Source organism: Bradysia coprophila (assembly GCF_014529535.1).
Source record: "Bradysia coprophila strain Holo2 chromosome X unlocalized genomic scaffold, BU_Bcop_v1 contig_12, whole genome shotgun sequence".
Lineage (NCBI taxonomy): Eukaryota > Metazoa > Arthropoda > Insecta > Diptera > Sciaridae > Bradysia > Bradysia coprophila.
In genome coordinates, this window is record NW_023503293.1 from 3,043,625 (window position 1) to 3,070,615 (window position 26,991).

At 33.5% G+C, this 26,991-nt stretch overlaps 2 protein-coding genes across 7 annotated transcripts in view; one reads left to right on the forward strand and one right to left on the reverse strand.

The window, feature by feature from the left end:
- Positions 1-26,991, reverse strand: part of LOC119067239 (peripheral plasma membrane protein CASK) — a 273,427-nt gene that overhangs the window by 163,563 nt on the left and 82,873 nt on the right. The gene's annotated exons all lie outside the window — the stretch shown is intronic.
- Positions 20,616-26,431, forward strand: LOC119067241 (alkaline phosphatase). Its single transcript, XM_037170108.1, has 9 exons — positions 20,616-20,821; positions 20,894-21,222; positions 22,349-22,541; positions 22,950-23,122; positions 23,858-24,022; positions 24,260-24,422; positions 25,592-25,761; positions 25,826-25,981; positions 26,048-26,431. The coding sequence occupies exons 1-9, from the start codon at positions 20,743-20,745 to the stop codon at positions 26,231-26,233; spliced, it is 1,614 nt and encodes a 537-aa protein (XP_037026003.1). The 5' UTR covers positions 20,616-20,742; the 3' UTR covers positions 26,234-26,431.

The following is a 26,991-nucleotide window of genomic DNA, read 5'->3' on the forward strand; positions in this document are numbered from 1 at the left end:
CGAAAAAGATCATCAGCAACTGAAAATGTTGAAAAAATATTTTTTTAAACATTTTTTTCTGTTTACGATATTTTGCGAGTAGCTGCTTAATTAGGCATTACATTTCAAAATCACATTCATTGAGACGCTACCTATGCATGTTTGGTGTCATTCGAAAGCCGTGGCCAGCAAGTGGGAAAAACTGTTTTTTGATGTTTTAGTTGTATTTCGGATGCACAAACGGTTCGAAGTCAGCCGAAATAGTCAAAATTTAACCCCTTCGTTCAACTGCTTATAACTCGTCGGGGGCTAATTCTACTCCCCATGATCGACTATTTGCCGCAAAAGAAATGACACCCCACACGACCCTGTACGTTGCGTGCTGCCGGAGAAAACTCTATAAGAAACGAGCATGTTTTCGGTTTTCCAACACCAGCTGCACAACTAGCCGTACAAGCATCGAGGAATAAAAAAAATATTTTTGGCTAGGGATTAATAGCTATCTATGCACAGGTACATAAAAAAAAATCCGCTGGAAGATGCGTCCCATTTTGGTAGGTCGTTTTTCAAAAGAATCCCTTCGATCTATACAATTGCTGCCTACCACTGAAACAGTTTCGAATTTATCCAGTCAGTCTCAGATTTTACCAAGGATTCTACGTTCATATACGTTCATGTAGTATCGTTTCAGCTTTGTCAACGTTTATATTTTGACGACATTTAATGTCAATTATCGGATAATTGTTGAAATTCAAATTATCCAGAGCTAACAATAATATCTGACACAGATAATTCATTATACCAAAAATAGAAAAGCCAACAAAATTTCTATTTTAATGAAATAGTTTGCACAAGTGCTGTTTAGATTATAAAATTGAAATGGATAATATATTTCCTGTTGGATGATAATACACACATTGAAGATAGAAAAAAAACAGATGAATTCATGCGGTGTGTTCCTAAATCACTCGACAAAAAAAATAATGACGATCCCAAACATTTATAAGTGTACTTTAATACATTGTTGTGAGTTGTGACATACATTCACTTCACCATATACGTGTTTATATATCGTATAAAGGCAATGTCGTTCTTCTTACAACATCACAAAGGATGCATAAAAAAGTTGAGTAAAAATGTTGACAATGCTAGCGTGTGTTACATATTACAATCTTTAGAACCAAAGCTTAGACCAACACGGACATTAATTTCCACTTTTTATCACTTTTTTTTCTTTACGAAAATCTGTTGCAAAATAAATGGAAACAAGAAAAAAAACTCGTTGATTTTTTCGTACTGTCTCTTACAACACACATCCAACAAGCCATGCAGAGACTATACATTTAATTTAATTATTCAAGCCTGCATGAATTTTGGCCACAGCTTTATATTGATGCTTTCATTTACGTTATTCTTTCAATAATTGATCAATGCAATATATGTAAAATTTAAGACAATCTGATGAATTCAACTGTTGTACAATTACAGCAAACGTTTGACAAATGGAAGGATATTTAGCCCAACTAACTGCTATCAAAAGAATTTTTTATCATGCCACATACACAAGCCTAATTGTTTTTAGACTCGCCAGAGGACTAGCAGAGGAAGGACAGAAATTAGTTTTGATTTTTGTGGAAGGACCTCTTTTGTTTGTGACGCAAAGACGCTGTTTTCAACCTTATCGTGACCAGAAGGGGAGTACAAAAAGTCGACGAAGAACAATGGGATCGACGAAGATTGATTTATTCACTTTGCTTAGCGATATTGGGTGCAGAGTGAGAAAATTAGTAAAAATTATTCAGTCGACAATAAACAACTAACAAAGCTTGTCCCGCTCGTGTTGTTGGAATAAGTACACGACAAGTCCTTAAAAATTCCACTTAACACATGTCACAAAATGTATTCCAATTCAAAAGCCACACCTATCGTGCTAGTCTGAAATGCAACATCTACATTAGATGAAGATCAGAAGATGTCAGCTATTTGAATTGACATACTTACTATGTCAGACATAGACTTGTATGCATTCATAAGATTGACGAAGTCAACGTAGATTCAGTGTAGCATAAAATTACCTAGAACTGAACTCGCATATTATACATAAAACATTGGTGTTCATGCAATGTCCACATAAAATCAAAACAGAAAGCTCTCTTGTGTGATTGAATTAACCGAATGTGATCATTATCGGATTAGAGTTTGATGTGGTTTCAGTATGATGGATTCAAATCCAATGTAATTATTGAACAAACGCACACGATACATATACATACAGGCGCGTAGCTAGAACAAAAATTTTGGGGCACATGCTGTGGAGAATCGTCTTGCTGTTTCTTTTCTACGAATTGTGGTACATACACATTATCATTCAAATGTGCGCTCAGATATGTTTTATATGCCGACAGGGAAGAAAACGGGAGTATCTAAAAAAATACTTCTGCAGTTCTGCAGAACGATACGTTTACTTTTTTGGGACGGCTGATTTGAGGCTATGTTATGCTTGGAATGTTGTAGCCCGAGCGGAGTGACTGTCCAAAAATATACGTACACCAACTATATAAATTGTAATTGTACCCAGATGACAACTGATATTTATGTTATGTTATTACACTCTTCGAACAGAGATGCAAAAAAAGGAGGAACGTGTGTGATTTCCGTACTTGCTTTCCTTTACATCTTTTGCAATTCTAATAGAATATGATAATGGCAAAGCAACTCAATATTATGAGTTTCAGTTGAAATTCTGGAATTTTAATTATACCATGTACGGACCTGAATGCATCTGCCTATGGCACTACATATAATATTTCGTTTAGATTAAATTTACATTCGGGGATTCAACACGATGTTATACGAGCTATTATATTTAAATTGATAATAATTCTGTGGGCAAAATCATTTATCCATATTCCGAATTATTACATAAATAAATGGCTTTCATGTTTCGTTGTGCGTACAGTAATGGTTTAAAATAACGAATTTGAAATATCTAATTTAAGTTTCAATAAACGAAGTAATTCAATTTCGGTTCATTTCATTTATCGGAACAAAAAATATTTGATCAAAAATATCGAAATTTACATCGAACAATATTTTTTATGTAAATGGTGCTACAACATTCAAATGTTGATGGAATAGCGTTGGCGAAATTCGAAGAAAAGTGTCTTCGGATTACAAATTTCATGCAGCGAATAACAAGTTGTATCTATGGAAATTTAAAACCGGTTAAGAGCAGTCATTCAAGGAGTTTTCAGGAAAAAAAAATGAACTCGGGATTTACTCAAAACAGAGAATAATGTAGGTAGTAACTAACGTATATAATATACAACTACGTAGGTGTGTTGTATAGAGTCAATATTTAATTTAACAATCAGCCTTTAATTTGTGAAAATCAGTGATAAATCATTAAGTTCACGGGGTGTATCAAGTCCGCAGATAATGATGCCACCGCCCGTTTGATAAGCACGTTGTGGTACCAGATCCTATTTTGAGAAACGGATTCTCATAAATTTGGTTAAATTTCCGAAAAATTGGCAAGAATTTGCCTTGCTGCAAAAAAATTTGGAAAATTTGAATAAATTTTGAAAAAAATATGGAAATCAACATACAAAAATAGGCTATGACAGGTGTAGCATCAAAGTCTCACTCGAAAATTTACAAAGACTATTTAAAAAATGAAGTGTTATGCGTTCGTTTTAGTCATATTTTATTCTACATTCACTTAGAGCAAAAACTGCCGATATTTCTACGACCTATGGTTTGAGTCAAAGATCAAGTTGCTATCACTCTATTACAGAAGAAAATAAATTCGTTCAATCAACGTAATCAACTGTTGATGGCTCGTACATGTCCATACAAATTAAGTGTCGCATCTTCTATACAATCGTACGATAGGTCAAGCAGCATTTACGACCATAAAATCATGAACATGTAGATTCCAAGCATTATAAATAATTTCCCCTTTAACGAAAACACTGCATTAAATGCCTCCTCTCATCTGAACAATAAAAAAGAGATCATGACACATCACAAAAATGAATAATATTTAACATCGTAAAAACCGAAATTTCACCATTTAACGACACACAAACTCAGGGAAAATGGAAAAGTTTGCAAAGCTTTTATTTGACCTCTTCCCTTAAATAACTCAATAAAATATTCGCTAAGGCGACAAAGGCGGAATAATTCTTTGTCTTCGGTGTTTTTTTTTTTCGCACCTAACCTCATTAAACCCAATATGATAATAACAATGGCATGGTTTTTATGTGACAATATTATATATTTCGGGTGAATGGCGTATTCCTTTTCAAGTAATGTTATCTCTATGTATAATTGTCTATAAAATGTGCGTTCAACGAAAACAATTTTCTTTCAAAATTAAAATTTTCTTCCGTTTTCAGCACAGTACTTAAAACTAATGAAAACATATCATTCGTTTTGCCAAGCACAATTCACAATGTTCTATGTTGTTGTTCATTTGAATTTTTGGTTATATACGCATTGAACAGATAAATTCACCATAAGGGAAGATGTAGAAAACAGTTAGAAATAACTTTCCTCCTCCTCTACTCTCTTTTTTTTCTCAAAAAGTACAAAAAGTTATTTTCTTTCGCGTAACGATTATTTTCAACGTAATTACATGTGAAAAATGAGCTTTAAAAGTTTTGTTTTAATTATCTGACTAATGCATTTCTATGAGACAAAAGAAAAGTAGGAATATATTGTGCTGAGCTTACAAGTATAACACAAAATTCCTTGAAATATTACCATTGTTCGACCACTTTTATTACATTTCATCCAATTGTTTGGGACTGGTAGAAATATTCTTTGTAGATTTGTGAATGAGAACATGAATAACTTCGGCTATTGCAATCCTATGTAAAATTCGTTCTTTGGTGAAAGTAGAACACTAGATTAGGATGCTAGTTTTCAACACAAACTCATAATATTGACATTGACATTGTCATGGATATTCAAAGTAAAAGAAAAGAACATGGAAAGTATTTTTTGCTGCTATCTCTACAGCTGAAGGGGTGTTCTTTGAGTTGTTGACATCAAAAACGTATCAATTATTTGAGTTTTCCGAGGAATGAACATTTTGAGGACACTGGACATGATCTACTTTCATTTGAACATTTAGGAAATTGACATTAAATAGATTCATCAAATGTTTGCTCAAACCGTCGTCAGTGAGTTTCATCAAGTCCAAAGGTATAAGGACTTAATCAATGGGTTACGTGGCAGAATCGCAAAAATGTCGGTAGATTTTCAAACTGCATTTGAAATTTTGTAAGCACTGTTTCAGTGGTTTCCGATACCATGACACATAAAACCGCAGGTTTGGTAGATCGACTTGTAGTTAGACTAAATCAGCCACAAAAGAAAAACGACAGAATAACTGGTAATGTCGGGTTAATGAAAAAAAAAAGAAAATGGAAATGTGTGCGGCCGATTTTAGCTGTTCAATTCACCCATCCCTGTTTTAATTTATTTTCTCAGCAAAACAAAATGTCGATAACAATAATGGGCTCACGGCAGAAGTAATTATCTTAGCAATTAATTTATAAAAAGTGCATTTCGTTTTCAGCTCATTAATTCATTATTTTGAAAAGCTTCGAATTTTTTACTTTTTTTTAAAATCCGTTTATCTGAGTTGAAAGCGATTTTCCCCGTTGTTGTTTAAAAAGGTGTTCGTCTTCGGATTATAGTGGCGAATACAAACAAATAAAATCGAGAAGAAAAAAGGCGAAACGTATTAAACAGACATGTTGTTGAGATGGGATTATGCAGCGAACAAACTTAAAGTTTAAATATTTACAGAAAAAAAACTCTCGCGATCTTACGAATATTTGAAATATGTTTTCAATAAAATGTTTCTTTAATGAATCAATGACAACAGCAAAGACGTGAACACGCTTCAAATATTTACTTGTTTGTTTTCAAGATTATAGCTAAAAATATCAGTAGTGCTGAATGCAGTTTCAGCCGAGTAACACGAAGCAGCATTTTAATCAGAATCATCCTAATATTCATTAACCCCTAACCCACTACATGCACAAACATGTGATAAATGAACTGAGATCGTTGTGGAAAAGGGCTTTTTGCGCTAGTTCGCTAGTTCCCTTGTCCACCGTATCGTCATGAAAATTGAACGCAACAACAATAAAACCATAATTAAATGTCGAATCGAGAAACATAATTACTAATGAATCAAACATTAAATTGGCTCCACGAACAAGACATGTATAACACACTTAAATAAAGATCGCTCAGCGTTTATTTAGAGTAAAAAGATAAATGACCTGCAATTATCACTTAAAAAAACATTTTCGTTTGAACTTTTAATTTGCCACGGAAAAAGAAATTACAATAAAACGTTCCGACAACGTTCCTACGTATACAGACGAATAAAACAGAATAAATTACTGGGTTTTACTACGAAAAAAGCCCTTTAAATTGCGACTGGATGCTTCATTTAAGCTCGAAAACATTGTTTATATTCTCACTCAAAACACAAAAGGCATATGAAATTGGCAGCAGCACAGACGCAACCTAAAGTTAACACAACTCTGGTGAATGATTGAAAGGCTTATGATTTCAGTTTCGTTCAGTAACATCCCACTACATAAAATACGATAACGAATAGTTGAATAGTTTAAGAAAGGATGATAGAAATCCTTCTTTAATTAAATAGGGTGTGAAATATTACTACGTTTATAATGGATTTGATGTACCAAATTAGATGATTTTATGTGAATGATTTGAAGGTTTCCGCCGGATATGAAGTAAGCAAGAAAGGTGATACCATTGGGAATCGGTCATAAAGCAATGTTGTAATAGTTAACTACATACCAGCATAATAACAACTAACTTATTAAAATAGTAGTGATAGGGATACCATGGCATGTCTACTATAATGGAAAATTTACTTGATATGGCAATTTTCGGGACTGGTAATTAAAATCTAAAATATAACGTTACACTTTCAATAATTTACCTTAATAAGTCTGTAACAACTGAATATCGGACCATTTTCGGTATGGGATTGAAATTCATTGCGTTGTTTTGGCTTTATGAAATTCGAGATGTTTTTAACTATAGATGAAAAATCGTATCAGCTAACACCTTTATAACGCTCAAAATCGATAATAAACTAACTTGCCGCAAAATGCCAACGTATTTCGGTTTTCCTTGTTTGATGATTGTTGTCTGTCCTTTCTTTTGCTCTAATTAACTCAGGAATATATCGGCGACTCACTGTGACAAAATATTGTGTCCGTATCGTAATATATTTTTGGATTAATATCGGTTCACTGATGCCAATTGCTGACATTAATTGCTATAATTGCATGAAATGTATCCCGACAACACATTTATCTGACTTTGTATTGACAATACTATATTGACATTTAAAAATTATAGTTGCTACAGTCGACCGGCGCGACGTAACTAATAACAAGAACAGTAATTGTTATGCATCATGCACCATGGAACATCTTCACACACAGTTTGATCAATACAAAACTATTCAACATTGGAAACTGAAAGCAAATGAATATATATTTTCAGTAGCCATGATTCATAGACTGTTTACTGCATGAATTTTTGTTAAGGAGAGTGGACTGACGCATGCTACAGCAAAATGTCGTCGCGTGTGAAATAGATATTTGGATGACATGGGGGCAAAAGTATGAAAATTCAATTGTGTGGGAACGTTGCAACCCGCGCCGAAGGCTGAAACTCCCTATTATAACAATTAAGAAAAATTGTGAGTTTTTGTGTTTGGCAAACTTCATTTGACCCATCACAGGAGACTTACCTAAATAGCACTGATAGTGTCAAAGGGATGTTGATGTTATCGATTAATGTTGAAGAGAATTCATCTTTAGACAGACTGAGTAACATTATAAGTGCAATGATTTCAATTATTTTAGCAAAAAATAACTTACGCGATTTTCTTTAACGACATATTAACTGTCGGCCTTACTTCAAAACGCTTTCAATTACAAATTTCGTAAAAATTGTTGCTTTAAAAAATATAAAACAAAAATTGACTTCAACATTCCGTTAATGTCAAATAACGATTAACTGCTGTTTGGAACAGTATCAATTCGTTTACTTTAAAAACATCGAGCGAATTGATAATTTTGCGTCCGACCGTGCATTCTATAAAAAAACACCAGACCCACAAGGTTCATAAGGTTCATACTACGCATTTACCGCTCGTTTCAAAAAGACTTTTCTCTCAGTTTTACAGATAATGTTTTGTCAAAATTAATGCAGTTCAAGTGCACGTAATCCTTGTTAATGAAATTTGGATGAAAATATAGTTCTTGTTTTTCCATCATTTTTACTTGCATTAGAGGACGAAAGTGAGGAAATTCTTTTGAAGATTTCTCGTGGGTTTGTGTTACATTGAGCGATTGATTTCAGGCACTTTTGCATGTAACAACAAACGAAATCACCCAAGACAGACACACAAATAACTATTTTTCAACCGATTTTCATGGAATAACGACGAAAGTAGAGAATAATGTGACGATGTGTTTATGACAAGAAAGAAGGGTTTTTTTTGCTGTGAGATGAAAACTTCACTTAAAATGGAATACTTTATATCTTCTTAAAGTTTTAGAGAATTATACGGGTAAGATTGTAACAGTTTGGGCCGTAGCACTAGCATAAAAAAGTGAGTGAGAGCGAGAGATGAGTTTGGATTTTTTATCATTTGCAAATATAATTTTAAATCTCCTTGAAGTTAAAGTGAATATTTTCACCCCGTAAAGGGTTTTTACGTTATATTTCACATTAAAATCATATCCTCTACTTATATCTTCAGGAAAGAAGCAAAAAATCCTATAATAATAATGCGTCAATATAAAAGCAAAGTTTTCATAAAAATGATTTTAACATGCTCGGCATTATATTATTATGTCTGCTCGCAACTTTAAGAATATTTTCCCTGTCAAAAAATAATATAAATTTTGTTTTGTGTTTTCCTCTTTTTTTCCGTATACCCAAGCCGATTATAACTTCCTTTTCATGGGAACACTTTTTGTTCATCAAAAAATCATAAAATAAACATACAAAATGTATAAACATGACGAACGAAACAACTCTAAACGGAAAAAAGTTATAAAATACCTTTTAAAATATTATGTGTTCTCGGAATGGTCTTTTCTTTCTTGTTCGCAATTTTTTTTTTTTTCATATATATAAATGTCTTTTGATAAAATGTCGGCCAGAAAGAGAATCGAAAAGCAGTAACGATTCCGCACAAATAATTTATTGAAAATGTATCAAATAGATCTTTCCAATTGATATACATGTAGTTCCAAATAAGATATAGCAGCTTCATGTGTACAAACGAAGAGTCAACAGTTAGACACAATTTCTCAAACATTTTGGATTGTTAAAATTTTATTCTTATTGATGTTTTCGAAGTCATTGTACCTCAACGTCTAGAAATGTTAACCTTTCCGAAACGTCAGGCGTGTTGCGATCAATAAGTCTGTTACTCCTTTCGTTCAATGTGTGGCCTCGTGTTTTATACAAATCTTTTACTTCTTCATGCAGCACATATTTTGTTATATAGTTTCAGGGTCACAGTTTCAATAAGCGTTGTCAAGTGATTACTTCCAATTATCTTAAATCATTGGAAATTTCCAAAATGAAAGCTTTGAGCCTGACGTACAATTATAACTTCCAGTCAAGTTTACAGGTTTCTTGTAAAAACCACAAAGACACGCGTATCGCCGATGTTTTCCCATATTTTCTTGAATTTTCCGACATGTTTCTAGATTTTCACAGATTTTTTATTTGATAACTTTATTGTGGATTTTGTTAGAATTGCTCGAAATGCGCCAATACATTTCTTTTGCTCTCTCTCTCTCTCCTCTCCCTTCAAAAAATCTATTCATTGTACACCACAATGTAATTATCAATACTTTTTATGAAAAAAGTATGGTCCTGACCCAGCGCAATCGACTACAAAACATTTCATGCATTTTTCGAACAAAAATTTTATGCAAAAATGCATTTTAATCCGACGTACTAATAGAAAGATGTAGGAAAATTCAGGAAAATCTAAGAAAATATGGGAAAACTATTTCCCAAAAATAGTGTCATTGGGATATATTGCTGAACTCGCCTTGACTCTTAAATCAAAAAGACAATCACTTTGATTTCGAAATGGCACGTATACATTTTGACATCACAGTACGAAGACAATATATTATCGGCGTCATATTGAATCGGCTGTCCAGTCTGGATGATTGACAATTGCTTTTATTTATGCGAATCAATTTTTAAGATTAGCCCTTTTTGTCGATGAAACATAAAGTGCCTTCAAAGAAGTACTCTTTGTGTATAAATGTACAACGGTAGTAACCCTCTTAATCCACTTTTCCTTTACGATGTTTTTCCTCATCAAAGCTCAAAGACTTTTCGCTATTCGATTCTAACTTTGAAAATTCCATAATTATTATCCGACTCGAAACAAAATCATTTTTGTTATCGAGCCCGCACACAAATGACGTCACGCTATTTCATTAAATGTTTGACTCCCCTCCCCTAAATTGTCCTAAGTTTGTTAGAACCATCACGTGTTCTTGAACACCTCCTCCCTGCTAAAGGTGTGACGTCATTTGTGTAAGACCCATTCGCAATTATTTTAGCTGTAGTAGAAAACATGTTCCAAGAAAAAAATAAATTTCGATCGACACGAATACTCTTTAAAAGCGGAAATAAATCTTCGAAATTCGAACTGGGGCCAATTTTTTTTTCGTGAATGAGGTGAGATAAATAGCATCGAAAAATCAATTTCTACAAACTCATATCCTAAATAGAAATCTAGACTGGTACTGTTCATGATTTTTTTTTCTTCCTCTTCGTGAATTTGAAGACTTGATGAAATGTCAGTCAAAATAAGTATAACGGATATAATATATGATTGAATACCAATTAAAGAAACTTTTTAACTTAGAGCGCTGAACACATGAGTCTTTAATAAAAGTTTCTGCTCAATGGAATTGAGTATTACATAGGATACCATTATACATTATGACGAATTGGGTAGTGTGTATGCTCCTTATAACATTCTTTGTTATATTGTTGTACCGATTGAAATGGGAAACAGAAACTGACGGAACAGTTTTGTTTGACGATATTTTATGTGTAGCATTTATTATAGCATAAACTACGTCACGTTGATTTCTGATTATTAATTTTGTAAAAAGATATTGTTTACCATTCAAAATTTAATCTTACCTGAGTACAGTTAAAACAAAATACTTGGCGATATTACCGGCAATATGAATCATGCTGTGTATGGTGAGTGAATTGAAATACAAATCGAGAACATACCTGCAATGAGAAAAAGTTGCGCCATTAATTTAACATAAAAAAATTATTTGAATAAATGGAGATTGTTTTTGACACGTACACGGGGAATACGAAATCCATAACAATTCGTAATTTGTTTATATTTTTGTGGATTCTAAGAATTTTGCATACACAAGTAGTGCACTCAAAATGCATACAAAACTGATTTTTGTGATGTATTTCATATTTCCATGTTTGTAATAAAAGGAAATTTTAAAGTGTCCAATCTTTTGTGTAAATTTGTCTGAATGTGAAATTAATTAAAAACTTAGTTTTTATAACAACTCATTTCACTAAGTTCCATCCACCAATGGGAAAATTCGAGCAAATAGAAACCGTCATCACAATCATAAAATATGTTTCAAAATCTTAGAATTGTGGGGAATAAATGTTCTCCCCAGATGGTCTTTCAATAGACAGTTTGCGCAAATGACGTATAACTTATAAGTTGGAAATTATAAGTAACCTTCCAGAACTTCCTGTATTTATTTATTTATTCCAATGGTTTTAAGCATACACAAATTCACAAACAATTGTTTTGACAAAAAATAGCTGCATCTTAATTAGCAGAAACATCAACAATCAGCTGACTCGAGTTTGTTGACGTGATTGACTTGATCTACTCGACTGGGAGACTTCATTCCTTCGCATGAAGTGTTCGGACGTCGGCAAGGGACAATGAGAAGAGCAAAGTCAGGCCACTGCAACGTATTTGTGATATTGTTGAGCCAAATGTCGTGCACCATGCAAATTGAGTGCCGATTGCCCGAATTCGAATTTGTTGACCGGGAGACTTCTTGAAGTGTTCGGTCCAAACAATCCAAAGACGAACTCAGACGTAAATAGCGATATTTGCACAGGAATGATGCCGGATGCGATATGTAAACAATTTGAACGATTGACTGGGAGACTCTCGGAAGAATGTTCAGTCATTGTAACGCCAAACAAAATGTTTTCATCTCATATTCGGTACTGTTGTGGAGCAGGTTCGTTTCTTCATGTATCCTTCGACTGGGAGATTTCCATGGAGATGTTCAGTCACCAGGTTGACGACATTTGATATTAATCATCAAAGACCGATCAATAGAACGAAACTGGATCGGTTGTCGGCGTCTTTGATACAGCCTAGCAAATGGCACGTCGTTCTGTCGGCGGATGTTGAGGTTATGAATCTTTCCGGTTCGTTGTATGTGTTTTTGTCAGTAATTCGGCCGGCTACGCAATATACTCCATATTAGTAGCGTTAACGAACTTCGTTTCTATTGAATTAAATTCACTGGCTTCTTACAAACAGTATCAACACACTAAAATTTAATTATTTTGTTCACTGCCAAACAGAGACGATGTGACACTTTGGCGCGTTCACTTCCTGTATGAAGATGTGACTTATAATTTTCAACTTAAAAATTATATGTCATTTTCGCAAACTGTCTAATGTAGAGAACCTGAGGATAATACGAATCCGCAAGGGCGAGCTGGATCCTATTTTCGAAAGAATTTCATTTCATTTATTTCACATAAAAATTTTTTAGTTTGCATTTAACAATTCAAAAGAGCTATACTATATTCGAGTGCAGCTCGTCATATTCAATATAGTGTGGCACCACATACGATTTCTGTAATTCATCAACTCTACTAAATCGTATGTGCTACTCGAAAGAGAATATGGTGCTGTACTCGATTATAATCAGTCGTTAGTACTATTTTTATCGATTTCTTATGATTATAAAGCAGTTTCGCGACAATGATCGGATTAGTTATTGTATAATCACTTGGAGTTTGAATTTCCCAAGGCTATAGGAGATTTATGGAACGTTTGTGAGTACCAAAACGGGTGTACTAGTCGAAAATCTGCGGCAACAAAATGAGATATTTTCCAATGAGTGACACACTTTTCTTTTAGGTCCGTACGATTTGCTATAATTGCCGTCCTTCTTTATCTTTTCTGGTCACTTTGTTTTGCTTCAACTGATTTTCATGATATACATGCGGGTAGGACATTTAAACAAACTTGAGTTTTCCATTGAACCCAGAAATGGACATTTAAGAGTTTACATTGGACGCAAATAAACAAATAAGACAACATCTCGTCTATGGATTTAAATGTTCATAAATTTACTTTCGATCAACATCAATCCATAGAGTTGTATGTATTTAGTGTTTTTTTTTAAAATGCAACAACGAATATCAATTAACAGCCTGTCATTTGGGCTCGAACTGCAGTGGCTAATTAATCACTTCATTAGCATTTCTAAACCAATGAGCTTGAGATACATTTTGTGCGCTTTCCGTCTTCCAAAAAAAAATATTTTCCGTTTGCTGGTTCCGTATAATTTCGTTATTCATTTGGTGGGATTATAACGTCAAATCGTTAGCAAGTCGTAGCTAATTGTCAAAGTTGTACGAAAAACCTTTGTTATTAATTAGTTCAACAAACTCTGAAACACACCTCTTTATTTCAGTCGTATTGTTGAAAATATTTTAAGTTCTCGTGAAAAAAAAACAGAGGATACACAAAACAGACTTGTAGAAACGGCATTGTATGACCGTGCAGATGTAAATATAATCGGTGCCTTTATCTTATTAAAAAGATCTAATGCGAGTAACTTTTTAACAAAAGTTGAACGGCTAAGGTTAATAATGAAATATTGTCTACAATCTACCGGGGCAAAAAAAGTTTGGTAATTAATTGTTGTAGGTGTGAGGTTTTCAAATATTTATAATTCTTTTTAGTGTTTGTCACGAATTATTATTTAAAAAAATGCTATCATCATCATCACGTCTGTTCCAAAAGAACATTAATTTTTTCTTTGTGTAGAGCCTGTTTCATTTCATAGGTCTCAAGTTCCGGTTGCGTTTTTATTTTTTCAATCTATGAAATTATCCGCAATGAGTCGACCCAATTTAAATTTATTTCGTGAAAGATTTTTATCCGCTATAAAGTAGACACAATAAAATAACATGTCAACATTTTCTGTATTATATTTATAATTCAAATAATATTTACATACACTCAGTGTCGGTAATTTTCCATAAATTTATTTATATAAAGTTGAATATCTCATCTCCAGTAAGTGCCTTTGCGACACTTTATCGTTCAACTCAAATCTACCAGTTAAATGTGAAAATATTAATTTTAATGGCAAAATAAGAAGGAAAAAAAACTTTTTATCTTTAAGACTTTGTTATGTTGCCCTCAAAGTAAATTAATTTCCAAAACAGTTTTGCAACATCATGCTCGCTTTAATCGAAATGCTTGAGATTAAAAGTTTTTTTTTTATTCTGACTCATACCAATAGGGTCTAACCAATTTTGTGAACAATAATTTTTGGTAAGATAAATGGCATGGAACAATTCCCTTTTCTTGTTTTGATTTTCGACTTAGTTTAGTCAATAATTTTCGGTGTCAACGTTTTGTATGTTTAGAGACCTCACTACGATCAATTACAATGATCTACTCAAATGGTCTATGAAAATTGTTAGTCGTCTAAATATTTGATAGATATAATATGCGTACACACTCATTGTACGTGATACGCGTGCAAGGTGGAATCAAGGTTCTAAGTTATCCCAACTATCATTTAAAATTAGATGTTAAAAGGTCGGAGTAGTTAAATTTGTTTTGAGAAACGAATAACCGAATGATTGCAATTAATCGAAACTTATGTCAGTCAATGTTTAGGCATATCACCATTCACGATGTATTGAGCGATGACTTGTAATTTCTGATTTCCAATTTCACTATACGTCGAAATCGCAATCTATCTAATGAAACAATGACCTTTATCTTTCCAGTCCCCATAAATAAACATAAGCCAACAAAACTGACACAAGTAGTTCTCCGAACACACTTTGTTGTTGCCGTCTTTATTTTCCATAGTCTTTAATTGCGGGCGACACTTATCAATGGCTACAATAAATTAAAAATTTATCAGTCGAAGCTGCACTTATGAATTGGATGGTTCTTGAGATGATAATACACATAGAAACTCAATTCAACTATTGCACAGCGGCTGGAAATCACATCGTGTGATTGAATCGAAACATGCCTCCAAACTTTAGCTCGCTTGCTGTAATTCACGTGTTGATAAGAAATTCGTCTCGTGTTATATATTATGTGTGTCATGATATGAGATGTTTATTTTTGAATGGGAAAAGACGATTACTGTTTAACCACTCTATAATTTGCGATAGCACGGTTTATTTAACCATTTGCCGGAGATTAAATCATTTAGCATTGGCAATACTTTCTTATCAATAATCAATGTGCGGTTACTGGCGGTTCCAAAGATATTTTTTTCCGTTTAATCATCGACAGTGCCGGAATAAGTAATTCAACGTCACCGTGCAAGCCAAAGTCCATCTAGGAGCACAAAAATATTGAAAAGTTTTTTTTTTCCACAGTTTTTTATGTGGCTCAATAATTTAGGGTCGAAACATGAAACGATCGGTTCAGCAGATTGTATGTTGCTAGCCATCTCGAATATAAAGAGTGCGAGTGGATAGTACATTAACACACAATTCATAACGTAACGTTTAGTAATGTAAACTTAGCGGAACCAGCACTACCTGAACTTATAATCGTTAATTTCACCGAATTGATATTTTATTGTGTTTTGTGATGTAGCTTCAACTGTACCCTAACAGTAGCAGGTAGAATAACCTTTAAAACCTTTAAATTCACGACTGTCTTTTAAGCCCATTTTACTCATTTGTGCCCCATAAGCTAATGCGACACTGATCATTGATCTGCAATTTACGAACATAGGTTTGTAGAACGTTACTGCACGAGCAGCACACATGAAACGTGATTTCGATAATAATTAATTAATTTGACCCGCATCATGTTGCGTAATTTTGATGTTTTTTTTATTATTGTCAAGTAGTAAGCACACACAAATTGTTATGGAATTAACCAAGGATTAATGACCAAATGTGATTGTTAAAAACGATATATCGAAAATGACATAAGTAGCACAATTAGTCAATTATTTTCGGTTTATGCAACTGGTGGAAAATACACCTGATCGATTTATTTAGCGGGCTTTTACTTATATATATTTATATATACATATATCGCAACTAATGGAATAATGAAACGGTTCTTTTCTCATTTCCATACTACACACAACTAGTCGATTATGTTTCGGATTCTAAAACTTGGTTGTCTGTGAAACATCTCTTTGAAACAAAACAAAAATTTGCCAAATATAGAAGGGAAATAAATCAACTTAAATTAGAATTCAAAAAATGATTAAATTTCAGTGTCGTTTTGTCCAGCAAATAAATTTATACGAACCATAGACGAAAAAAAATATGCAAATTAAACAGTCTATCAATTAATAGAGGCAAGAAATTTTCTGGACCATTTATTGTGCCTCTTGTCACTTCATATTAGTTGCGTTCGAAATAGAGATGAGCAGGCACTTTTTTTTTGACCCGATGCCAGCAATGTCACGAGAGGCCCGAGCTTGGGCCCATCAATTCCGTCAAATGCAAATTCTCAATATTTATGCTAGAAGTGGTCAGAGGGTAGCAAGGAAACTAGGCCAATTATACTTAGTTTTAGCAAAGTACAGCCTAGGTCAGTGCAATTTAGACATGAATTTGTTTCAGAGGCTTTTCAGCTTCTTTATATGGTTTCAACATTACCGCACGCTTGTATCTATTTCACCCTCATAAACAAGTACAAGCAATTGTGTTTGTATAAGTGGACCAGATGAAAAACAGCTGAAGCAATTTTATATCAAAATCTATCTGAGTTTTCCTGTAAACCCAAATTTTTCTCAAATAGAAGAACAGTAAATCAAAATTTATTGAAAAGTAGAACATTAAATCTTAAACCCGTTAGGCGCCGTCCGCCCGTTGTCAAATTATCTGGAAACATTTTGTGCCCGTGACTTTGCATGCAACCCGCTCATCTCTAATTCGAAATTGTTATATAAAACAGTAGCATGCAGTTTTGCCTTCAAAAAGTGAAAAAAAACGAACACGATTAAAAAAAGAGAGAATCGAACGAAAATGTTTTGATTGTTTGGACCTATTTTAAATATAAACCGATCAGCTGAAACATGTCTGATGTTATAATACCGATACGAGCCAATTTCATTGAAATTGTTAATCAAATTTCAAATAATAAAACGTAAATGGAAGTTCTGTCTTATTTTAGAGAAATTCAGTAAAACGTAACGATTCAAATTCATTAGTAAATTTGTGAGGTTTTGAATTCCAAATATTTACAGATTTAATCATCGACTCTCTCTACACATTGCATAAAACTATATTGCATTTTACTTCGTACACTACGTATCTACGACTAGATTATAATGTAAAATTGACACAAACGTTAACAGAAGAAATAACCGTCAACGATTGTTCTTGACCATAATATTAATGAAAATATTGTGTGTTTTACGCCAAAGATCAAGAGCAATCTCTTAAAATAATTCATGAAATAAGTAAAATCGAATTGCGTGCAAGTGAACACGCTTTGAGTCAAGTCCTTTTTAAAATACGATTTTGACACTAAAACTAAATGTTTCTTTTTGCAAAAGCAGTTTTCACCCACTAATGGAAGCACTATACGTCAATGGATTCTTGACAAGACTCTTCTTCCACGAGCAGTACTACACTGCTCCTAAAATACATTGAATTTTAATACAAACAACCAATATTTGTCCTGACGACGAGAGGACAATCACTAGTCGAATTGTTGAATTATTTTAATTTTTCATACTAATTCTAGATATTGAATATATCGACATAGTATCGACAAAATTTGACTAATAATCTCTTGGAACCATGAGATATTGGTAAAATTCGTGATCGTGAAACTATGATGCAAAGTCCTTAACGCTCAACAAAATTGCTTTTCGTTCACTCAGATTTAGTTTACCAGTAAAATGGTGAAAATAATTCCAAAAACGTCGTATTTAATCAATTTTATGCTTTGAAGGTCACTGACTTGTGAGCCTCATTGATCCATACACGTCTTATTGAATGTGTATCAATTTAAAAACATTTTGTTGGATTTTAGATTTACACGTGCGACCTTAAGTAACCTTTTTTTTCGTAATATTGCCAATATCTACAGCAATGTGTATCCAGATTTTTTTGTTCAAAAATGCTGACCCTTACAATAAATGCTGTGGCATATTACACACAAAAGTTGATTGGGCGAATTAATAATGCCATTTAAGCATCAATCGAGAATATTTTTCGAATTTGCATTTAATTATGGATTTTCAGGCTGGATTGGAACATTTTTCAATTATTTTTTTTTTCCTTCTTCCAAACAACACTGCGAACTTTATTTGATTTAAATCTCTCGTTTCGATTTATAACAGTTTAATTACTTTACAGGAAAATCTTAAAGTTTATTATTCAATTACGAGCTTATTTCTATGATGTACGGGGCGAATGCAAATTTCATTATAATTTTGATAAGATTAATCATTGAATTTATGTTCCAAGTGCTGGTACGATGTAGGAAAATCGTAGAGTATCCGAAAGGTTTAACTTAGCGAAAAAGGATTAGAATTTGCATTTTTATTTTCTTTCATTCAAATTTTATTTTATTATATATCTACGAGCAAAATATTTTGCATGAAAAATGATATATGTATATATCATCAGCGTAAAACGTTTTTGTAAATTTTTTTTGGCAGGCCATTGACCATTACGTGCTGTTATATACAATTATACATGCGATTATCGGCTTTTTTTAATGTATAAAATAAACTGGGGTATCATCAGGTCAATGGAAAAATTAAAACATTGTCGAAGGGCTGTTGTTGACAACATCTCCCAGACATTTCTCCCATAGACGTATTATTTAGTAGTGATGGACTCTTTCTCTTCAAATTTACAAAATTTGATACAAAATCTTTTACTTCATTAGTTTAACCATTTAGATTACTAGAAAAACTACACTGTGTTCCACTCAGAAATTAATAGGAACGATGAAAAATGGGTTATTTACAAAAGATATTGCTACATAAGGAGAGAGTACATTGGCCAGAGTACACTGCTCTTTCTCGTCGTCGTTATCAATAACATATGACAGACCGTTTTTGCGGTCTATAATCACAAGCAGCATTTTTTGCATCATGGCAGTCAAAGGTCGTTGTAAAGTTTGTAGTTTGAATGACCATCTCTTGTATTTTTGGGAAGTCCCAGGTCCCAGCTCTTCGAACTCTTTTCAATTTTATTTACATTTCTCTGTAAATAACTACAGAAACTCCAACTTTGTTGCATTTTTCTCCTTATTTGATATGGCAACGTAACTAACGTCGAATAACTGCAGGGAATTTAATTTAAAAAATCATAAAAAAACCTTGAACGATGTTCAGCTCCAACAAGATAACAATCACTAAATTACAGTGAACGAGGCAACATCATAAAAAATTGAAAGGAATATCGCGTATTATCGTCCACCTCACATTCAGAATGATATATGTAACTCAGGGCCTATTTTAAGGAATTTAATTTCCAAAAATTTTCAAAATTTCAAAAATTTCACAAAAATTCTTTAAATTTCAAAATTTTGTTTTCTGTTAGATCTCATTTCGAAGTAATCAGTTAAGCTCAAAGACATGAAAAACAACTGGGCAGTGAAAACAACATTTACGATGCAATCTGTTGTGTTTATAGATGAAATGACGAAAAGCGATGGAAAAATTTGAGAATTTTTGGAAATTTAATTTCCCTAAAATAAGCCCTGAGTAACTCCATAAGAGCGTTGAGGTAGGAACGATGCACGAAATAATGTGTAAAAAACGACAAATTAAAAAAAAAATGAAAATTTTGTTCAAACTTCCATGTTCTTTCTGTTTCTTTTTTGAATTGCACGCTTCCAATCAGTTTTACCAATTTACGAAATTATGTTCGATATTTTGCTGTCTACACATTTAAGGCACACAAGAGGATCGACAAGTGCACACGTACATAATATCGCTAAAACGACTCACACATTCTTTGGGTGTGTTCGGTGTCTGTACCTTACAGTAGGATTCGATAAATGTACAAAAAAAACATATAGAAGTAACATGTGGTCCGAATGCAAGTGTCATGCGAATGTAATGTACATGTATGGATGGACATGAATTAATCTTAATCACACACACTCGTTCCATTGATAATACGCACCGAAACATTCTCGTAAAATTACCTAAATAATAGTAAGCATGAAAGCATGAAAAGAAGATTACGCTGTTTGAGTTATCAATCTATCGTCCATATAAATATTATTTTAGACGAGCCAGAGTTAGTATTGAAACTGCTCAGTATAAAGTAGCATTGTTACTGTAAAAGGTAGCAGCTAATCTTGTCTGTTTTTTTGTGCGTTAAATATTTTTTTAAAAATCGTCTTGTATATTTGTCGCTATGGAAACAAAGTGCTTTGCGGTTATTTTCTTGACTGTTTCAGTCATTTATGGCGTTAAATCGGCTGCAATCAAAAGCGGTAAATTGTTGCACTGCAATTAAACTTTATTTGGACCGTTGATATGAAATTAGCTATTCCCTTGCCATACAGCCGAACACGATGCAATGCATCCACAATCATTTCTGTTTAATTCACCGAATGAAAACAGTGCCGGTAGACAACGACGAGCTGTAATGCCACCGATAACATTTACTGCACCGATGCTGGAAAAGGATGGTGATTACTGGAATAATTTGGGACAAGACATATTGAAAGTGCAACTGCAAAAGAATGTACTAAACAAAAATGTTGCCAAAAATATAATTATGTTTTTGGGCGATGGGATGTCCATACCGACACTAGCTGCAACAAGAATTTACATGGGCGGTGAAGAGAAAGTGTTATCGTTCGAGAAATTTCCATACAACGGATTGTCGAAGGTTTGTGTGAAATTAAACATTTTTTTCGGTTTATTCGGTTGTTCCACATAATGTGTAAATGATACGGGATGTGTTGCATGTTGCAGTTTGTATAAAAATCTCTAATGCTATAAGTGTCTAACTGAATCGATTGCATGGAAATCGAAGAAAATTTCAATGATTTAAATATTCGAAAAGAAAAGACAGAAAATTTATGAAACAACATCAATTGTCGATCAGTTGTTATAAATGTGACTGTTGTAAACATAACAATGTCGTCCTTAATATCGGCTTCTTGAATATTTCTGTAACTCTTGTGTTTACCATTCGGATAATAACGAATTATCTGATCATTCTCTACACTTCTCTCGTAAATGCGCAAAATACAGAGTCTTCAATAAGCGATCTTCTATCTATTTTTGCAACACTAAGCGTTTGAAATCGGTTTCACTGCGTATACTATAAACAATTTTGTAACACAATAACTACACCGTTCGATCTTATCAAATGAAGTCGTAGATCATAGTAAATTGTGTTAAATTATGCATCAAAATTTATTGTTAAAATTTATTTTGGTGCCAAATACAATAGTAACTGCTACCAAAACTCTTCAAACATTAAATTTTACACGCATCGCACGAATACATTATATCACGCAATAACAATCTAAACTAAAATTTAATGCGGATACAATCCACTCAGTGTTGGGTGAAATAGTTATTCTAACTGTGAAACATTTGAATTGCCAAAGAAGAAAGGCAAAAAGCCCGTAATTTATTTAAAAAAAAAATTGTTGCAAAAGAGCGCCTCTTTCCCTCGTTAATTTTCTATGCGGTTATAATCCCTTAAATTTTCATTAAGATCTACCACACGCGCAACTCTTTTGAACATTCACCACCCTCACTAAATGGAAAAGTAAAGTTTTCTTCCATCACACTGAATCTACATTCAGTGTGTGGATTCTCCAAGGATATTTTCTGTAATTAATACACACGTTAAATTTATTGATTGTAACGAAACACAAGTAGCAATCCCAACACAGTGCTAAATATTATACAAAATCAACAAACAACAACATCTAAAACCACCACTAAACTCCCAAAACCATTTTGTTAAATCCAAGCGATAATTTATCTCTCTATAACAGACATATTGTGCTTCAACTCAAGTTGCTGACTCGGCGTGTTCGGCAACTGCCTATTTGGGTGGAATAAAAGCAAATTATGCAACCATTGGCCTAACAGCAGCAGTCGCTTTAGGCGATTGTCGTGGTGAAAATAATACGGCTCATCATGTTCATTCGATAGCGAAATGGGCTCAAGACTATGGAATGTCCACAGGTTGGTGTTAGAACTTTATTTTTGAAATTTGGTTCGTTCGAATAAATTTGGTATTAAAATAATCAGTGTCACGACACTCTTCGAACAATTTTTTGTCAATGCATTAATTTCAATGAAGCTGTATAGCATGTTAAAAATGACCTGCAAAATAAATTTATGTTGATCATGATGAAATGTAAAATGAAGAGCTGTGAAACCATGGGTCGCCGGATATATTTTACATATCATGTTGAATTACAAATTGTGATAATTAAAATTGATATTTCGATTTTCCAATTCGTAATGAACCAACAAATTTAAATAAATCAGAAATAGGAGATTCTACGGGTCTTTAATTCCCCGAAAAAAGTTGTTGTAACAAATACGTATAATACAACCGAAATTTTTTGTTTCTCTCTCCCGTTAAAGGTCTTGTTACCACCACACAGGTAACGCATGCATCGCCAGCAGGTGTGTATGCCCATACCGCCAACCGTAATTGGGAGAGTAATCAAATACTACTGGACGATGGTGGCGATCCAGAAGTTTGTACAGACATTGCCAAACAATTAGTGAACGGACAAGTTGGAAAAAAATTAAAAGTGAGCAAAATGAAACAACAGAATGACAACAGGGAACACGAAAAAAGAGGACAAAGGGAAGAAGAAAACTTTGTTGAGGGAAAAACAAATTTTCTTTTCTTTTTCTTTTGTTATCTGTTAATGAAACATTTTGTAACAATTTTTTTTTCATACCCGTACTTTGTACGGCTACAGAACCTAATAAGTTCGTTTATCATTTGTCATTGCTTTTCGTCGCTCTCCTCCCCCCAAAAAAACTGTCCGAAACTTGAGTGATATATTTTCTAATGAGAAGCAAGTTCATTAGAATGGCTTAAACATTTCAAAATCGCCAAATTTGGCAAATGTTTCGTATCACTTTAAGCATTAAAACTAATGGAAAATACCTTTTATGTTACTTATGCCGCACAACAAAAGGCACTAAATTTGACAACAACGATCTAATGAAATCATTACAAAAATTCCAATTAATTTACGACATCAACTTTTTTTTGGATTCCATTCATTCTCTTCGAGCCGTCTGAATTCTCGACACTCGAGTAAAAATCGGAAATTCCGCAAAAATGTTGTAAAAGCAAAAGTTCAGTTTGTTAAATAAATTTTTGTGGTCTTGCGGGTATAATAGCAAATTAAAGTTCGACATACTTGAAGTTTACTTCTTCCTTCTTTTTTTCCGTTGGTCCTTTATTTATACATTACATAATTGATATAAAACGTGTATATGACTTATGTATATTTGGTTTTTGGGTTTATTAGGTTGTAATGGGTGGCGGGCGTCAAGAGTTTCTACCAACATACGAACAGGACTGCGAAGGACGTAGTGGGAAACGAACAGACGGCATCGATTTAATTAAGCGCTGGAAACATAAACACCAAAAACACAATGCAGCTTATGTTCAAACAAAGGACGAACTCTTAAATGTAATTGAAGCAGATTTTTCTTCCTCCTTTTTTTTCTCGCTGTATATTTCTGCAGATTTATTTAATTTATTTACGTGTGATTTCGAATCTGTTACGCACATTTTGTACATTTTCTTGATATACAAGTCGTCGTTAGCTGGCGATATTTTTTTTTCTTCCTTTTATTGTGTTGTAAAACTTTTACATCCGAACGGAGAAAACAGCAATAATTAACGCATAAATAAATTAAAATTTCAGATATCCCAGGACACCGATTATGTTTTGGGATTATTCGATTCATCTCATATGCCATACAATATTGACTCAGATCATGCCGTCAAGCCAACATTGGCGGAAATGGTGGGAAAGGCTTTGGATGTTTTGGAAAAGGATCAAAAAGGATATTTCCTTTTCGTTGAAGGTAATGTCATGCCGAAGAGGGAAGAAGACCCGTTGTTTTGTTGTTTTTCTTTTCCGGAAACTTTTGCTTGAACATTTTTTAAGGGAAAAAGTTTCCAATTAAAAACTTAATGCTTGCGATCTGTATGTATAATATGTAACGGAACATAAAAAAGAGAAATGATTGAATGGGGTCGCTCTTATATTGGTGCTAGCCATTTCGATTTTAAAAGCATTTTCTGCGTGTAAAATTTTCTATTATTTCAAAATGTTTAAAGGGGGACGAATTTGTCATAATTTATTTGACGGGCGTTTAGGTCGTTTGAAAACGAAAACCAAATCCTTTCTCATAAAATATGAGCGAAGAGCACTGGAACAGTGTGTTATTTTAATAAATTATTATTCGCGAATGTGTACATCTGATGCTCGTTTGGCGTATTTGTAAAATAAGGGTATCATGCCATAGATAAGATTTGTTTTGACTCGTTCGTCTGGCATATATATACTTATGAACGGGGGGGAGAGATTGAAAGAGAGAGGGTCTATCAATTTGTTTCCAAAAATGTTTACATCTTGTTTAGACTGAAGATTGAATTTATTTCTGGAATCGGTAATGAGTCAATGAGTGCCTTTATCAATCTTAGCAACGGAACAATAACCTTTCAGTCGTGTGAGAGTCCGTTAGCGACACGACTTAAACCTTATCGGCTTTATTTATTCGAAATGAGGTGAACTGTTAAGAAAAAAAAAAAATAACTCAGCTACCTTCATATCACTTCGTGTACGTTGTCTATAATTAGACGGCGCTAAATTCAGTTGCGAAAAAACATCAGTTATCGCAATGAACTGAAATTAAAAAAAAAAGTTTTGTTTTCATTACCAATATTAACCAGTATAGGGGACTGTGTGACTTTAGTGGAATATTTTTCACAACATCTAATTAGACTGTGTATAAGGTCATTTAAAAAAGTTGTTGTTTCTGAGATAATCTGGTCTTTACGAAATGTTTTTATTTTTATTTTTCTGAAACGTTTTTCTTATCTGATCCTGTTGAATTGAAGCAAATAATTAATTATGTTGCGATCTCGGAACTTCCGAGTCGGAAGTTAAAACCGAAATTTGTTTTAAGACAACAAATGAGACACTCGAACAATTTCAAAATCTAATTGAGAATCTCATCTCTACAAACAGGTGGCAAAATCGACCATGCACATCATTCAGCCCTTGCGCAACGGGCCTTCGATGAGACCGTTGAATTCGCTAAAGCAGTCGAATTGGCACGCCAACGTACCAGTGAAGAAAATACATTAATTGTTGTCACATCGGATCATTCACACACAATGTCCATAGCTGGTTATTCGGTAAGAGTTATTGGTAGAAGAGTAAATCCCCATCAAGGTTCTCATGGTCTCGTTTTCCTTAAAGAGTCGAGGAAATGATATTCTTGGCATCGGCAATGGATTGAAGGCCGACGATAATCTACCATACGCGACAATCAGTTATGCTAACGGTCCGGGTCATAGTCTTAATGTAAACCAACAAGGGCGTACGGATTTGTTGAAAACGAATATGCGCGATGGGGTGGGTGACAAGAGACTGCTCACGAAACGGAAACATTTATTAATAATAATCATTTAACATTGCCAGAAGTACACGTTTCCGGCAACGGTGCCATTGAAGGAGGCTACACATGGTGGTGATGACGTTGCAGTGTTTGCAAGTGGTCCATGGGCACATATTTTCACCGGCACCTATGAACAGAATTACATTCCGCATGCAATGGCTTATGCCGCCTGTATAGGCAAAGGACTGACCGCATGCCATCCGAGTTGATTTGTATGCAAAATGGTGTGCGCGTAAACTTAATTGATTTATTTATTTATTTATTGAATACCGAGTAATTGTTATGTAGTAGGATATATGCGAATATTAGTTTAAATAAGTTTTTATTTGTTATCGATGTTACTAAGTGTGAGGTTAATGAATACTGCCATCAAAATTAATTGAGAAGTAAAATGCTTGCTCCATAAACTTTCTTTTCTTTAAAGTAAAATGATAATATAAGTCTTGTAGTATGGAATCATTGAGTCGTTTCAAACAAATTGTCGTCTGTTACAATTAGACAGTGTTAAGTAGCATCGAAACTTCCAACAAACTTCATTTTGCAGTGAGGAAATATTAGGAACAATTTTAGTCTGGTTCCGTTTGCTGACCGAAGAAAAATGTTTCGGGTGTTTTGCTTCTCGGAGAATAGATTTATGTCTAATTTTCAACTCTTTATTAGTTATGTAGTCAAGTTCTCAAAAACAAAATAAAAAAATCCGATCGGCTGAAAAAATTGTCAATCGGTCAAGTTAAAAACCGGTTGTCCGCCGAAAGTTACTGTGGATAACTTGTCGCAAATTCCATAAATCCAAGCAATGCTTTATCTGCCTATAATCCATTTCTCGATTTTCGTACAAAATTCACTAGAAAATGTTAGACATAGCTCGCGACAAGATCAGCATATTTTTTCGCATGATTAACACTCAAGAAAATAGTTTGGAATACAAAATTGTTGAAAATCCCAAAAAAGCAAGAAAATCGCTAAT

What these genes read in the sequence shown, in the direction of transcription:
- LOC119067241 (XM_037170108.1), top strand. Translation starts at nt 20,743, where the DNA reads ATGGAAACAAAGTGCTTTGCGGTTATTTTCTTGACTGTTTCAGTCATT. An exon ending in ATCGGCTGCAATCAAAAGCG is followed by an intron (nt 20,822 to 20,893) that starts GTAAATTGTTGC and finishes CTTGCCATACAG; the next exon opens with CCGAACACGATGCAATGCAT. An exon ending in ATATTTCCTTTTCGTTGAAG is followed by an intron (nt 24,423 to 25,591) that starts GTAATGTCATGC and finishes CTCTACAAACAG; the next exon opens with GTGGCAAAATCGACCATGCA.